A 16,737-nucleotide genomic window follows, 5' to 3' on the forward strand; every position below is an offset into this window, starting at 1 on the left:
TGTCGCTCCTTCGCCTCCCACCTCTGACACCAAAATTGTGGGTGCGATTTCTCGCTGTCACCATAACCAGTACAATGAGGGACCCTGCAATAACTCAGACAGAAAAGAGCCAAGTAAACATTACTTTATTAATGCACAAGCATTCGCGAATGGGCTGCAAGTTCAAACGTCTCGCAAAGCAAGTCGTTGAAGTGCCGCGCCTTCCTCTACACATCATGCTCTTTTATACTTTCCTGTTTACATTGCCTTGCACATAGAACACGTCCACCCCAGGGCGGATCTCCAGTTGGAGCTTATCTGAAGTATCCAGTTGGAGTTTAACGAACAACCATTGCACATTTGCTATCGTGGTCTATCGTGGTTTCCTGTTATCCCGGTCTTCACATTCTTTCGTGCCCCTTTGTGCCCGTATCTCTGTGCTCAAGGCTATGCTTACTCATTCCTTCCCCCACCCGTAATCTGCAGATAGTTTTAGCAGGCTCAGCATGCTTCGACATACAGTGACCAAACACAATTCTTCTGTTAAAAACAAGTTCTTGCCAGGTCAGCAGGTCTTAAACGCCGCTGTATAAAGAGAATGCCTCTTCTTTTAACAAAAGGGTACATTCTTTTAACGCATATGGTGATTAGTACAAACTCCAAGTGTGAGCACAACATTACATATGCATACGTACCTTCAACTACTGCCCCCCACCCAATTGCAGACCTTTGGAAGATGATAGAGTCCTAGTATTTTGGTCAAATGTATTCAACATATGGCTCGATGGGTGGAGTTCATAAGGTCAGTGTTGCTGGCCGTGGAATTTAGTGTGTTGGTGCTCCCTAGTTACTGACATCTGTCATACAGTTTGAATAATAGTTTCTAATCTAGACCATATCTGCAGTCGGTCACAAGAGAATGGGCGTATCATCGCTATACACATGGAATGACCTGCCATGACACAGGCGTAATTTTGCCGGGGGCTGAAGAGAAAGGCTGGAAAGAAGGAGTAACAAGGCCGAGCCCTGGGGGACGCCACATTTCATGACATATTTCTTTGGCACAGACATGGTTTGTTCCAGATCAGTAAGAGTTGGATGCTTTTCAGCCCAGTGCTTTGGATGCCAAACCGTTGGAGGCGCCTCGGGATGATAGCGTGGCCCAAAGTGTTGAATGCCGATGAGAGGTCAGGCATTACTACTTCACTGACAGCTCTCCATCCACCTCATATAATAACGCTTCCAGGTATGGGCGTAATTTTAGGGGGGACTGGGGTGTTTGTCCCCCCCAACTTTCATGGCACACCTTTTTGTCCCCATTCATTTGACTGGGGCAACTTTTCTTCAGATGTCATGTCCCCCCCCAACTTTTTCAGCAAAGTTACTCCACTGCTTCCAGGGTATGAAGTGATGCGACAAAAGCATTTTATTAAATAAAGGCAGTCTCTGTACTACATTCATTGCTGCGTGTTTCCCTAAAAGACTGCTTCTGCTTTGCCACTGGTCTGCAGAAGATTCAGGGCTTATGCACTTTTTCCATTTTAGAGACTGCTCGAAATGCAATTCTGGAAAAATGCTTAAGCAGGTGTTGCTGAAAACGTTGAGGGCCTGATTCATGGAACATTTTCCTATGGGATTGTGCCATTATAAAACACTTCGATGAATCAGGCCCCACATGTTTTTCATTTCTTACTATGCAAAATAGTTTGGGCGTAATGACACGAAAGAAGCTGCACTGGCTGTTTCTATTGTTTCTATCGTCTTGTTTTTCCTTATGTTTTTCTGGCCATTTACACAACCTCTGTGACACCGGGCCTCATTACAACTCCGGCGGTAGCCGTGCTGGTAAAAACGGCAGGCTGCCGCCGGAGTTGTATTTTTTTTTCGGCACCTGGCTTTAGGGAATCACCGGGGCATTCCCATTGAGTCCCATAGGATGCAACGGGAATGGGAGGACGGAAGCACCGGCACTGTGTGCAACAGTGCTGGTGCTTCCGTCAAAGTCTGTCAAAGTCTGTAAGTGGCTGCCGTCCCGCCCGCAAGGTCTGACCTGGCACGCGGGACAGAAGCCGCTCAGAGAACTTGGAGTGTGCCGGTCCGGCAACATCGGTGCCGGTATGCTTACCGGCACTGTTGTTACCAGACCGGCACACTCATAATGAGGCCCACTCGCTCTCTCCCCATTCTCTGGTCTGACACACTCTGCCGTATACACCTTGGATGGTCTCATCTCCTCTGACATCCCCCTTTCTAACCCTTTCATCACTGCTCTCTCGTGTTCTGACCACTTCCTGCTTTCCTCTCATCCAAAACACTCTGTCCCTCGGGCTAAGCCCACCCCAGCACTTCCACTTACCTTCTTGGTCATTCAGCCCATGAAGCATTTGCCTTTGCCTCGACTTTCTCTGCTCCTCCTACTCATGAAGCTAACTCACACTCTAACACGGAAGTGCATGGCGGCTGAGAGGAAGTGGAGGGCTTTGGGTGCATCCTGTGACAAACTGGCCTGCCGACTGCTCCAAAGGCCATACAGACTCTCTGTACTGTCCAAGAAGAGAGTCCACATCCAATCCTGCATCTCTGCAGCCTCTAAAAACACGGCCAAACTCTTTCAAATCTGCAAGGAGCTGGACAATCCTTCTGCAGTCTCCACCTTTCCTGTTCCCTCCCAGGCCCTCTGCACGGTTCTGGCTTCTCACTTCACCACTAAATCTCAGGACACCCTGCCCTCTCTCTCCTCCTCTGCCTCTCCCAGCCCCCCTCTAGCTGACTCTCCCTCTCCTCCTCCTTTCTCCTCTTTTTCTCCAACAACACCTGACAACATTTTCAGACAAGTCTGATCTATGAAAGTGTCGTCCAAACAGGTGCTACCCTGTTCCTCTAGAACCGTCAAGGACCACATCGACACCCTTATCCAGCCTTGGCCGATTTGTGCAAACACTCTTTGGCCACTGGATCTTTCCCCTCCCTCTTCAAGCACTCCCTTGTGCACCCCTCCTTAAAAAGCCTTTGCCAATCCTACCTGGCAGGGAAACTGCAGGTCGATCTCTATCACTCCTTTCCTGGGCAAACTCCTGGAAAATCTGGCCATCTCCCAGCTTTCTCTCCACTCTGAATCTACTGGTTGCCTCCACGACCAACAGTCTGGCTTCAGAGCAGCCAGAGGCATGGAAACTGCTCTCTTGAACACCTGTGAAAATCTGCTCTCCAATCTTGACTCCAGCCTTCCTTCTGTCCTCACCCTCCTAGACATTTCCTCTGCTTTTGACATGGTCAATCACGCCATTCTGATAAATTAACTCTGCGAGAACCTGGGCATTACGGACCAGGCCCTGGAGTGGCTGACCTCTTTTCGTCTAGACTGACCCTCCCAGGTCCAACTTGGGTCCTCTCTCCACCACCTCTCTCTCCACATGTGGTGTTCCCCAGGGCTCTACCCTCTCAATTTGGTTTTTCAATGTATACATGGCCCCTTTGGCCCACCTGCTCTCTTCCTTCTCCTGCAACTTTAAGTGTTATATGGATGACACTCAGCTCTCTTTCAGGATCCCCACAGCCTCCATTCTTCCCTCGCTCATTCCGTACTGTCTATCTGCGAATCAGGATTGGTGCACCTCCAATTATCTCAGCCTTAATGCCAGTAAGAAGGAGATCCTTCTCATTGGGACACCTGCTCCCGCTTTCCCACTCTCACTCTGGCCACCCTCCTTTGGCCCTCTTCCTTTGCCTTCCTGTGAGGTAAAAAAACCTTGGTGTCATCTTCGACTACACTCTCTCCTCTCCTCACATCACAAACTTTGCCAAAAAGGCCCACTACCAGCTACACCTCCTCACTTTCCCACAGAAGCTCAATGTCTCCAGAGCCGTGGTTCTCTCTAGGTTGGACTACTGCAACAGCCTCTTTCTCAATCTGGCTTCCTCTACTCCCCGTCCTCTTCAACTAATCTAGAACAGGACCGTGAGACTTATCCTTGGCCTCAAGCTCAGGGACCATATCTCTCCAGTCCTGAAATCTCGACACTGGCTCCCGGTGGCTGCAAGGATCAAGTACAACACCCTCTGCATCATCCCCAGTGCTTTCTGGGGCCAGGGCTCACATTACATCAAACTCTCTCTTCCAAAATACCTTCTTTGCTGAGCTATTCGCTCAGCTACCTCCAACTCTTGAAGGGTCAGATGCTTCTCCAGGCAGAGAGTGGTGGGTAACTCTCTCCTCTGCAGGTGCCTTCCGATGAAATGGTCTCTCTGCCCCTCTGAAACTTGAGTCAGACCACCTGAAGTTCCGGAAGCAGCTCAAGACCTTCCTTTTCTCCTCTGCTTTCTCTCTCTCCCTCCCCTGCTGACCCACCTGTCTGCTGCAATGGCTGGTTACCTGACTACCCTCAGAGCCTCACTGGGTATCATGATTCACCATGATCAGTCTCCACTGCACTGGCTCCGGGCCTACTGTAACCTCTACAGTCCCCTGCCTCCTCGCACTTACCCAGAGCCACGCTGACCTTCCCTCCTGCACTTTGCGCTGTCACACTTGTATGATCTGAATGACACAAGGCCTAGTAAGATCATTTGTCTTGTCCTCCCTCTGTCTTCCCTGCCTTGTCTTGTCGCACCTTGAAACACTGTATAGGCGCGTTATAAATGGCATATCATATCATATGAAATATATGTAGTTAAAGGAGTGCAGGGTGGGTAGCAACAGGTGTGACTATGCCCTTTGTCACCCAATGTATCTGGTCATGTTTTATTTGTGTTTCCCTAACAGTTGTATTGAATCTGAGTTAGATTCAGGCTCAGATTCAATACAACCGTTAGGGAAACACAAATAAAACATGACCAGAGATAACTGTGACTACCAGGGTCAGCAGTACCAGTTCAATAGAGGGAGTATGCGTGTGTTCGAAGCAACCCATTTTGAGAATTTGTTTTTCATTTCTTACCTCATGTTTGCCACATTCTGGAATGGCAAATAGAGAGAGATCTCTGTGGTATGATGGCAGGCAAGGGTTAGAGGGTTGGGGTTCTGGCTTGCAGTTGGAAGGAACACCATTGCTCAGAAAAGCATAGCTTTCTTCAGAGGTTTGCGCTTTGAAGGACACCATGAATCTATGGGGCACCTCTTACGGCGCAGGCCTTTCAGCGCCAGTCATTTTGGCGCAGCACCTTCGGTACAGGTCCCTATAAGGCGTGCCCTGTTGGCTGCAGCCAGCAGGCCACAGGGGCCTATCCAGGCAATCCATTTGTACATGGAGCGTTCACTTACAGGACCTCTCCATGTAGTGATCATGAAGTGGTTTCCTACCTGAAGCACTGCAATTATTAGTGCTTCTGGTGACAGTATGTTTAAGGAAAAGCTATATTCAGGCGTAGATAGGTCATTGCACCTTGCTGACCGTGGCCAAAAGGGCACGCCTAATAGTGACCTGCGCCCAAGGATTGATATGATGTGAGATGATATTGCATTTATAACGCGCCAGTACACAAGGGTTTCTAGGCGTGCCAAAACACTCTCCAAGCAGTCTTTCTAAATCGATTCTCTTTCTTCGATTAAGTGAAAAGTAGATTTCCACTCTATACGCTCAGAAACTGATGATAATGGCTTTCATAAAACCAGTTCACCCGTTTCACAAGAAATACGCCTGGTTTTGCCATACAAGAACCAACGCATTTCCACTCCTGTGATTTCTGATGGTATCACTGACGGCCTCTAGGTGGCAGCAGCACACTTTGGGATACAGGTGTATTCTTATTTGCACCACTGATTTGTGAAAGAGCTGTCAGCTGAGGCGTGTCTTTAGTAAAGGAGGGCCGCCACACTGTAGCTGCATGCAGGAGCACAGACATCTGGCCCTTCTTTCCTTACCTACTCCGTTTGTTGAACATCTGCCTCCGGCTGTCACACAATCTAAATGGGCACAGGATTCATAGTAAGCTTAGCTTATATTTTCTCACTCCAGCTGGCTATGTATTATTATTCTGCTTTGACAGCCAGCCTACTTCTAAGTAAGACACAACCCTGTCTCACCGCAAACTAAAATAGTCTAGCATGACGTCACTTGGAATACATTCTTAATAACAATTCTAGCGCCAGGCCTTTTCAATTGTACTGTACCAGTTGGACCACTCCTTTCCCGTACCTTCTGTTAACAACATTCACCTTTGTTTGTTTGTGTGTTTAATAATTTTTATTGGAATGATCACAACATGAATTAACAGCAGAAACATCCTTTGACAAATAGTGAACTAGTCAAAATAGGCAAATTAGAGTCAAATAAGAGTTGTGTTGAAAACGTGAAAGATTAATGATATACAAGCATAACAAATTCCTGACCAGAGATTGAATGGCTAAAATCTGCTATATAGGAATGAGAAATATCCCTAAAATCACCAAACAGGGGAAGACAAACATGGGAGACAGACACGCAAACATTGGGTGAGAGAAGGAGGGAAGGATGCTCACCCTATTAACATGACGATCGGTAACATTCAGAGATGGGGCTACACTTTTATGAGTATAATAGAGAGAGGAAAAGAAGAAGTGAATCAGGGAAATGGGTGACATGAGCGGTGAACAGCTATGAGGTTAAGAACCACGTGTAAAAGTATTCAAACAGTGTAGATGTTGAATAAACATTCACCTTTATAGCCAGTCTATTCTTGACCACACCACTCTCGGCTCAGGCTTGGCAGTCACGGAATTAACTTTCTGGAGTTTGACTTGGGGTACAAAGTATAGAGACACCCGGGCATATCCGCCACCAGACTTGCCCGAGCACGTGCACTCGACATTACATTGTGTACTAATTTACAATTCTCCAAACCTGGCTTGGAAACACAAGCAAGTTATCGCAAGGCTTTAAGACATACCCGCCGCCTGCAACCCATTGTCCACCTATCAGCAGTGACATGCACCCATGCTATCACTAAACATTCACCCCTTGCTGCATCCCTCCTTCCCTGCATTTGTTTGTGGCTTTTTCTTTCCTCTTCTCCATTATTTTCATCTTCCCTTGCTTATTTTCTTTCCTGCAGTAGACTTAAAATCTGGGTAACCCTGGTGGGAACAGATGCGCGTGATAAAATCGCGGTGGATTTTACAATGGCAGCAAAAAATCCCTTATCCCCGTTACCCACCACCTCTTTGTGCCCTAAAAGTATCCCCAAATACCGACACATACCTGACTTCGCCTCCCCTCGTCGGGCTTCTCCCTTGCGACGTCAGTTCCATATTATGGGTTAGAACTGACGCTGTAGGGTCCCTTTATTTTTACTTTTTTGTCCTCCGCTTTCCATGTAATGGAAAGAGCGGGATACCCCCTGCAACCCGCGAAACCCTAATGTCGAACAAAGGGAGCGGGGGACACCCCCGCAAACCCCCCACCCCTCGTTCGACATAATGGGATTTTTTTTTTGTACGGCCCGAATTGCATTTTTTTTTTCATTCTTTTTTCTGTACTTTTGGGCAATACCGTAGGGACCATGTGTGCAACTCCAGGGACACACACGCCTGGGCACTCCGACACTAGTACAGTGGTGATTTGGTGCAGTCTAAAAGCATATTAACATAGCATAAAATAAGCAGACAACGCTTGCCCTACTACACACGCTGGCTTTACGGTATGTCAGCATGGCATCTGACATCCCTTGAGGCAAGATTAGACCAACACAGTGTGGATCCATTCCTGTACAAAGAAAGCCTACTAGAATTTAGCAAGGCCAGCCCAAAAGCCCTCAGTGTGTCTTGCCTTGGCAGCCCTGAAGCGTGCCCTGGTGTGAAGGCAGCCACTATAAGAGTGCCTCGGTCAGTGCACAGAAGGATGTTGGGATGATCATGTGGTCGTGTCACACCAATCAGCAGCCCCTCTGCACTTGGAACACCTCTGGCTGCTTGAAGTAATTGAAGAAAGGGTACACATTGATTGGGCAATATTACCTTGGGACCCCGCGGCATGTTGGGATTTGGGTTGGGCGGCTATGTCTGCATAAAGCACCAGGACACATGGAAAGGGGGAGACATTTTCGTTGCTTTTTTGATGTCTTGCTTCCTTCCAAACACAGCAGCACATGCCTCATAGACATTAACTGTTTCCCTCTTTGCTGAAACTATGCATTTGATTGCTGGTCAAAGGGTTATCTTTGAATGAAAGCTACAGTGGCAAAAGTGTGTGCAATACATGTCAAACTCACCTGCTAATTGCATGGCAAAAGCATGTTTGCGGTCCGTTCTCAGAACAAGATACAATGTTTGGAAGTCCTCGTTATCAAGGTGTCACTTCAGAAACTTCAAGGACTGAGTACACACTCTTGTATTTAGCACCATTAGAAAATTATAATAACATAAATGCAACAGAACGACCTTCAGCTATAATCAGATGCTGTACTTACACTCTAATGGAGCAAAGAGACAGCTATAATCATATGATGTACCATATGCTGTAATGAAGCACAGGAACTGCTATAATCATATGCTGTAGTTACACTGTAATGGAGCAAAGAGACAGCTATAATCATATGATGTACCATATGCTGTAATGAAGCACAGGAACTGCTATAATCATATGCTGTAGTTACACTGTAATGGAGCACGGGAACTGCTATAATCATATGCTGTAGTTACACTGTAATGGAGCACAGGAACTGCTATAATCATATGCTGTAGTTACAATATAATGGAGCAAAGGAGCAGCTATTCTCATATGCTGTAGTTAGCCTGTAATGGAGCACAGGCACTGCTATAATCATATAAGTGTGCCACATGCTAATATTTGCAATTCTATCTAAGTGTGGTGCTTGCTAACCTTCACATTTCTATGCACGTGTGGTACTTGCTATCATTCACAATTCTGTCTGGGTCCGGCGCAGGCTAATGTTTCACAATTCTATCTAAATGTTGCACTTGCTAAAATTCACAGTTCTAAGTGTGGCACTTGCTAACATTTACAATTCTAAGTGTGGCACATGCTAACATTTGTCATTCTAAGTGTGGTACTTGCTATCATTCACAATCTATCTAGATGCGACGCAGGCTAATGTTCACAATTCTATCTAAATGTGGCACTTGCTAATATTCAGTTGTAAGTGTGGTACTTGTTATCATTCACAATTCTGTCTGGGTCCGGCGCAGGCTAATGTTTACAACACTATCTAAGTGTGGTACTTGCTAACCTTCACAATCCTATCTAGATGTGACGCAAGCTAATGTTCACAATTCTATCTAAGTGTGGCGCAAGCTAATGTTCACAATTCTATCCAAGTGTGACGTAAGCTAATGCTCACAATTCTATCTTAGTGTGGCACTTGCTAATATTCATAGTAAGAAAGTAACGGGCTGATTGCGTGCTTTACAAATACAAATAAATAAATAAATAACGTATGCTGTAGTTACACTGTAATGGAGCACAGCAACTGCTATAATCATATGCTGTAGTTACTGTAATGGAGCACAGGAACTGCTATAATCATATGCTGTAGTTACACTGTAATGGAGCACAGGAACAGCTATAATCATATACTGTAGTTACACTGTAATGGAGCATAGGAACTGCTATAATCATATGCTGTAGTTACACTGCAATGGAGCACAGGAACTGCTATAATCATATCCTGTAGTTACACTGTAATGGAGCACAGGAACTGCTATAATCATATGCTGTAGTTACACCGCAATGGAGCACGGGAACTGCTATAATCATATGCTGTAGTTACACTGCAATGGAGCACAGGAACTGCTATAATCATATGCTATAGTTACATGTAATGGAGCACGGGAACTGCTATAATCATATGCTGTAGTTAGTGTAATGGAGCTTAGGAATCTGTTCTGTTGAAGCAGCCCTGATTATAGGAATTGTCGAATCATTGAAGAGTATGTCGTTTTTTGTAGCAGATTGTCTCAATATAGGTGTCCAGATCGCTAGCTTCATACTGGGTATTTTCTTATATTTGAGTGTTCTTTATTTCTGACATAGTAAGGACACCGGGGTCCAAGGAGGTAACCTGATTATACTGAAGTAGGTATAGCATGTGTATGCAGAGCAGATATCATATATAGAAAAAAATATTGTTACAGGTTAATAACTTGAATATTCCCCTCTGGAATGCATTTGAAGTCTGAGAGTCAATCAGGATTTGTTTTTAAAACTGACTACTGTTGAGCAGCATGGAATTAAAATTGAGGGTTTTTTTTCCCTGCAGGTGAGAATTGCAAGGACAAGCATCAGAACTGCCCCCTGGTCGTGCAAGCCCGGCTCTGCGTGTACTCCTATTACAAGGTGGGGTGCTGTGCCTCCTGCACCCGCGCCCTGGAGAGGACTCCGACCCCGCCAAGCCAATAGGACCGCCCTCTACTCGAAGATGCATATGTTCACCAAGATCCTGTACAGTAATAACCGCACGCCCACCTTGTCCCTCAATATCTCCCCAACCTCCAGGGAGAGACCAAAGCAAGCTGGGAAAAGCCAACATTCAGCGATAGCCACGCCTCCACCCGGAAGGTGCACACATTTCACGATAGCCACCCAGCTTTCTTATCCAAGCCTTCATTCAGTGAAGGCCACACACACCATTGGCGGACGCACACCTGCAACAATCAGCCACGCAACCCCAACGGCTATGCGCGCATTGATCGATTACTGACTATGATTCTTGTGAGAGACACAAGCTGAACACCTCTAATGTTTTTTTTTTCTGAGGAGAAACCAAACATGTATTTATTGATTTCTTGATTTTCCAGTGTTCCCCAGCGCCCAGGTGCACTAATTGTCAGCCGTTCACAGGGCTGAGCTGTTCGACTCTCAGCGACCACATCGAAGACCAAAGGGCAAGACTCAGACTTCATGAGATGTAGAAGATGGTCCTACAGCAAAGATGAGTTTCTGATTGGCTCCCCGCCCTCATATCTATACATCTGCATCATCTGTCTCCCTACGGATAACCTGTGCGTCACCATGGCCATGGGTTGGACTATCTGTGTGGGTCTTATAATTGCTTCTTTTGAAACGTATTGAACCACATCGGGCAAAACTCTTGGCGTTAACTGGATTTCGATCTGCGGAATCCCTGGGTTCTGATTGGCTCGCTAGCAGCTAAGGCTCTAGGCCCAGCGGTTCCAAATGGATTTCAATCAACGGACACCCCGTTTATTTTGTTGATTACTAACAGCCTGGGGCCCTTTATTCTGATTGGATGGCCAGTAGCTGAATCCCTGGCACCTGAATGGATGCCCTACATTGAAAGACCTGGGTTCTGATTTGTTGACAGCAGCAGGAGGCGTGCTTCTGATTGGATGACCACCAGAAAAAAAAGATGTAGTACCAGATGCCAAAGGCGAGCCCTGGCTTTTGACTTGATGATCGCAGTCAACGCACTGGCTTCTCCTTGGTGCTCCGGTGGGCATTATCCTACCAATAGTGACCCTCTTGTATGAGAAGATGCCCGGAAGGTTGTTTGGTGCTGATACAAGAGTCTAGCACAGCAGGTTACTTTGAATATATGCTCAGAGCGGAGTGTGAAGTAGCGACCATGTGTGTCCGTGTTGACAGGATCTCACATTCGCCTCGCCACTCCTTTCTGCCCCAGGTGCTGTAATACGTCCCATCTCCCCCACCATTCCTTCTCCTGTGTTGCCCCCTGCAATGCAATGTGGTGCCAACCGATTTCTCTGCCGTGGAACTTCAATGACAAACCCCTCTAGTCAGGGGATGCGTGGGCGGCACGCAGCTCATCACACGCAAGCACGAGCAGGTGTGCAGTAAGCGGTCTCACTGAACCAGGATTTCTGTATCCAAAGGGGGCGTGGATTCCAATCCTAGAATGCGCGGCGCGTGTTCTGATTGGTCAGTTCATTTGGTTACCAGGCTGCAGGGATTCTGATTTGCTAGAGGGGGAAGGCCCTTGTTTATTTTTTATTCGTGAAGGGACACAGTTGGAAAGTAAACATTTTGTAAACATGTTCATGGTTCATAGGATTGGTGCCCTACGGCCAAGTCACACAATGTGCTCTTAAAAAAAAAACATTGAAGAAATGGCTATCGGTGAATACACGTATACCCTTTACAGCCAGAACAGACAGGGAAACACTCTCCTAAACACATGCCATGCTGCGTGGCTCCTCGCTGGCCGAATGTCCAGGCCGAATTACGGGTTTCGTGAAATCTCTGCCTGATAACTTACAGTGCCACCTTGGCACTCCGTTGCATACAGTGCAGTGTTCAGAACAAGCCACGAAAGCTCTTCCTTGAGCCAAAGTGCAAAGGCCTGCGCCAGTGCAAGAATGCCAAGCAGTGCGTCAGAACCTCCGTAAAGTATTACCATAGTCAGTATTATTGCAAGCAGTGCACTGCATACAGTCCTGTGTGCCCTCCACAAGAAACATTGATGAAGCAGCACCCCCTGCTGACCACACGGGGTACTACAGGTATACCACAGCAGTCCTGACTAAGTGAATATGGAGGCAGAGTGGGTGCTCTGTCGGACGAGAAGGCGGCATATGCTGTGACCCACGTTTTAAGCCGCTTAGCTGCAGGAAAAGAGGTGGTCCTGCAATACCACGTCCCCCCACAGACACTCACCACCCAGTGAAGGCCTTCTGCACTCCAGATGTGGGGCTGGAATATGATTCTCTGCTGGAGAGGAAGTAGACCATTTAAAGCACGCATTGGCAAAGTCAGCAGATTTGGCTTTTTTGTAGGTATGTAAAAGGCATTTTCATGGCACTGCCGTAATGGGGCTATCGGGCCATAAAATGGCAACAGCCGAAAAATGGTGTTCGTTTCTGGGCATATTATGGAAGTGCCTGGCAACGGCCTATCTAATTCTTCCACAAGAACAAAAACTGTTGGTTCTGCCAATGCTTGTTTTTAAAAGGAATTAAGTGCAGGAAACAGATGGAAGGACAGATATATTGCTTATGAATCAAATTACATTTCGTTAAGACATTTTTAATACAGCAGGAGCTGGTTTATTGCCCCAGTTAAGTCAACACCATTCAGAGGACTGCCAGAAAATAACATTGGCATCCCCTTAAAAGCAAAGAGCTAAACGAAGATCCCAGGAGGGTGGGGGTATTTGGGTTAGGAGGGATGGGTGGTGAGTGGAAATGGCCACATGGTCTAGCATGCCCTGGACTGTCAATGGGTGGGTAAAAATCCAAACAATGTCCAAATGCGTTCTGCCCCTTCTCACGCCCCATCACTCTCATATCTTCATTTCCCATAGCAGTAGTTTTGGCTTATCAGGAGAGCGAACAGTGTCACATAATAGCCAAATTTAAGAATGTGTTTCTGGGGCATTGGACCTTCCATAGATTTATAGCTGTGTTTCTGCTGCCATCTGCTGGCAATCTTGGGAATTTAGGAAAATAATCTTGCTTGTTTTGAACTCTCTGAGCCTGACTCCCGAGTTCAATGCTTCATTGCGCCATTTCAGGACGTCTGTGACCAGCACTGGTTTCGATGGTGATATGGACGCGTCGGCGTGATGTTGTGCTACAAATGGTGCAACATGTTTTTACTGTGCTTTGCAGGTGTACCTGGAATATGCTCTTATTTACAAAAGAGTATTGGTACATGTGTCATTATTTTAGTCTGCATTTCGTATTTCATTCCACATTATGTCAATAGCGAAAATGGTGCCTATGCTTTAGCCTTTCAAAGTTCAACAATTATGCTCGTTATGTGCCCCACAACCACACCCACTAGAGCCGTTATAAAAGTCTAGCATAGGCCACACGACTACCGTGCAATTTATGTAGGTGCACTTGTGGTCCGCCACCCTCTCGGTGCCACAATTGTGCAAGTATTATGTGCATAAGAACGCAGTATATGAAAGAGAGAACCTTGCAACACTGGCTGGGAAATACACGTGGCGTGAATGCGGGCTGTCGGGAGTGGCCACCTTTTCTCTGAAAATTGAAGTAATTTTACTCATTACTGCCTTTTTTGAGAATGATCAGATAGCGGTGGGACATGTGAAACATGTGTTGCACAGCACTTTGCCCACACGGGACCTTCACAGGAGGAAGGCCCTAAAAAAGCTCCGGCCTTGTGAGGAAGCCTGCAATGGCCCAGATCCGCACCCCCACCGCACCCCTCTTTCTGGGAGCCACCTCTGATCCCTCCATATCGCTCCTCAATCTTTGCTAATTCCAGGCTCCCCAACCTTGGCTGTGAAAAAAACACGCAGCATGATTGATGGCCTCCCAGGAGTTGACATGACCAGGGCTTCCTCTGACACCGATGACGTCATAGTAACCAATGTGACATGACCTTTAAATCCAAGGTCATTGCACGTAGTGACCCCATAATAAGTGAAATCACAAGAAACGTCATCAGTGAAATGGGCCACAACTGGCGAAAGTAAACAGAAAGATAATGATGACATTGAACAAAGATCTAAGCTATAATTGTTATGAAGCTGATTGCCAACCCCACAATCCCCGTTGCTGGGCCGGTGCTGAACCCTGGTTTTGAAGGACACTACAATCTCAAGCAGAAGTAGGCACCCCGCCCTCACACGTGTTCCAGTCCTCAACTTTTATGCGTATTCAATTTGTGGAGACCAATATATATCCAAATTGCAAGTGTCTCCTACTCCAATTTCTTGAAACGGAAAACAATGTTTGCCATTTCATTACAACCATACTCTATTGTATGGTTGTGTTGAAATTGAAAAACATTTTTTATGCTAAGTGTTAATATCATGTGTTGATTCAAAAGAAAAACATATATGTTGGGGAATAGTAAAAAGAGTCTTGTATTGTGTTGTGCCAATGCATTGGTTATGAATTGATGACAATAAAAGTGGTTATAATTTGTCACGAAATGTGAGTACGGGACACTTGCAGTTTGGATATATATTGGTCTCCCCAAATTGAATACGCATCAAAATAGAGGACCTTAACACGTGTGAGGGTGGGGTGCCTACTGCTGTTTGATATTGTATTGTCCTCCCCCAGAATTACAGTAGCCCCCCCCCCCCTTTCTTAAAACACAGGAATGGCCCATAGTGAGATATTTGATAGCCTGTCATGAAAGGTTCACATCTAGGGGTGCTTCTCTTTAGAACAATATGCCCGTCTAAAACCTTTGACCCCGCCGCCATCATCTAATCCCAGAGCCTTAGCAAGCGGCGCAATGTTAAAGTCCCGCCTCGCCGATGTCAGAGCTCTGCGTGGTGGGCCGCAACTGGCTCAGAATGTAGGGGTTCACCTCGTAGGTGGTCTCCCGAAAATTCTACCATTTCCCACAAAGCCTTCACTGTTTGCGTGCAGAAGCTAGTGTTAGATTCAAACTAGCCACCCCAGGATTGGCTGCCTGTTCATCTGGCCCCTAGTTCCTAACTAGGCATCCCAGGATTGGCTACCTGTTCATTCTGGCCCCCCCCTTCCTCGGCTCGGAAGGTGGTGCGTTACCCCACGGAGCCTTCGCTCTGCTTGGAGGCGAGGGGATCTACGTCCTCTTCCAGAGGCTTCGGTTACACTGGAGCAGTGTTGCGGACAGAGGCGTTGTTAGAGGGGGGATCGTGGGGCTATAGCCCCGGATCTATTCATTGTAGCCCCGGATAGAAGCTCAGGGACTGCAACTAAAAGACTAGCTAGCCCCGAGTTCCTACAGTCCCGGCGTTAGCATAGCCCTGGATCTTTTACAAACCTAGCAACACCCCTGGTTGCGGACATTTTGGAAAGCACTTCCTCTGAAAAGAGGACCTCTTCCCTAGTTGCCAAGATACCGGGGTCAGTGAAGACATATCTTTTCCTGGTCCTTGGGAACGGCTTCTTGCCTAGAGACCTTTTTGTAAGTGTGACAATAAATCTGTACCCAAGGAGCACTGGGGCTCACCATGAGAAAGCCCTGGTTTGCTGAGAGTCTGGCTCAGATGTTTAGATCTTCCCTGGTGTGCTTAAAACAGCGCGTTTCGCCCCCAAAGGGCCCCGATGAGCTTAGAGCGGGGAGCAAGACTTCAGTGTTGGGGCAATGCCCGCAGAGGGTCCCTGTGTGCGCAAGCCCGACATCGCAACAGCACAGTCCACTGGCAGGCTGACAGTACCTTAGTCTAGAAACCAAGGTTCATAACGCTGAATGCGTCAATCCCACACCTTCTTGGCACTTTCATTCCTTACCATCAGACTGCACGAGGTTTCCTATGTCTAGATCTTTCAAAAAGTGTCATAAGTTGTAGGAGATCATGAGTTGCCAGTGTTCTCCCCCTTTGCGGCAAGGCGCACGCTCCCATAGCGCCACCGCGATACACAAAGAGCATTCCTGTTCGACAGCAATCACCATTCCTTGACCACAGCCTGTTTTCAATCATGAAGTAACCAACAAAAATGTGAGCATTTCTTATACTATATTACGTCATACTGTGCCCGAAGTGCTAAGATTATATTACAAAGATTGTTCCGGTTTTATGTAAATCTTATTTATTTTTTACAAAATATGATTTATTATTTTTGACTTGTTTTTAAAAGAATCCGTTTTATGAAGATTGTCAAATTATCTAATAAAATTTGTTTCGCTAGGAACGCCTACTCTGAGATTTGTATTTAAATATTTAGAACCGGTCTGTTAATTTCTGTTCAGCTGTAAATATGTTCTGTAACCCACTCCCAGAACACCTCTCAAACCCATCAGGGCCTACTGTCCCCCCACCTACCGCAACCAGCCAAGAATCTCAGCCAATGTAGGTCCATCGGCACAGGCTCGAACTAACTAGCCTATAGGGAAATAGGCCCATGCCCAAACCAAAAACACAAAATGCTAGTGT

The 16,737-nt window shown here is 46.6% G+C and overlaps 1 protein-coding gene across 1 annotated transcript in view; it reads left to right on the plus strand.

The window, feature by feature from the left end:
- Positions 1-16,495, plus strand: part of ADAMTSL4 (ADAMTS like 4) — a 549,072-nt gene extending 532,577 nt beyond the window's left edge. The window contains exon 18 of the mRNA XM_069649732.1: positions 10,171-16,495. Coding sequence (XP_069505833.1) covers positions 10,171-10,310 — 140 coding nt within the window. The 3' untranslated portion in view covers positions 10,311-16,495. The remainder of the gene's footprint in view (positions 1-10,170) is intronic.
- The last annotated feature ends 242 nt before the right edge of the window (positions 16,496-16,737 follow it).

The sequence above is a fragment of the Ambystoma mexicanum genome, chromosome 1p (assembly GCF_040938575.1).
Source record: "Ambystoma mexicanum isolate Mex_15411 chromosome 1p, UKY_AmexF1_1, whole genome shotgun sequence".
Lineage (NCBI taxonomy): Eukaryota > Metazoa > Chordata > Amphibia > Caudata > Ambystomatidae > Ambystoma > Ambystoma mexicanum.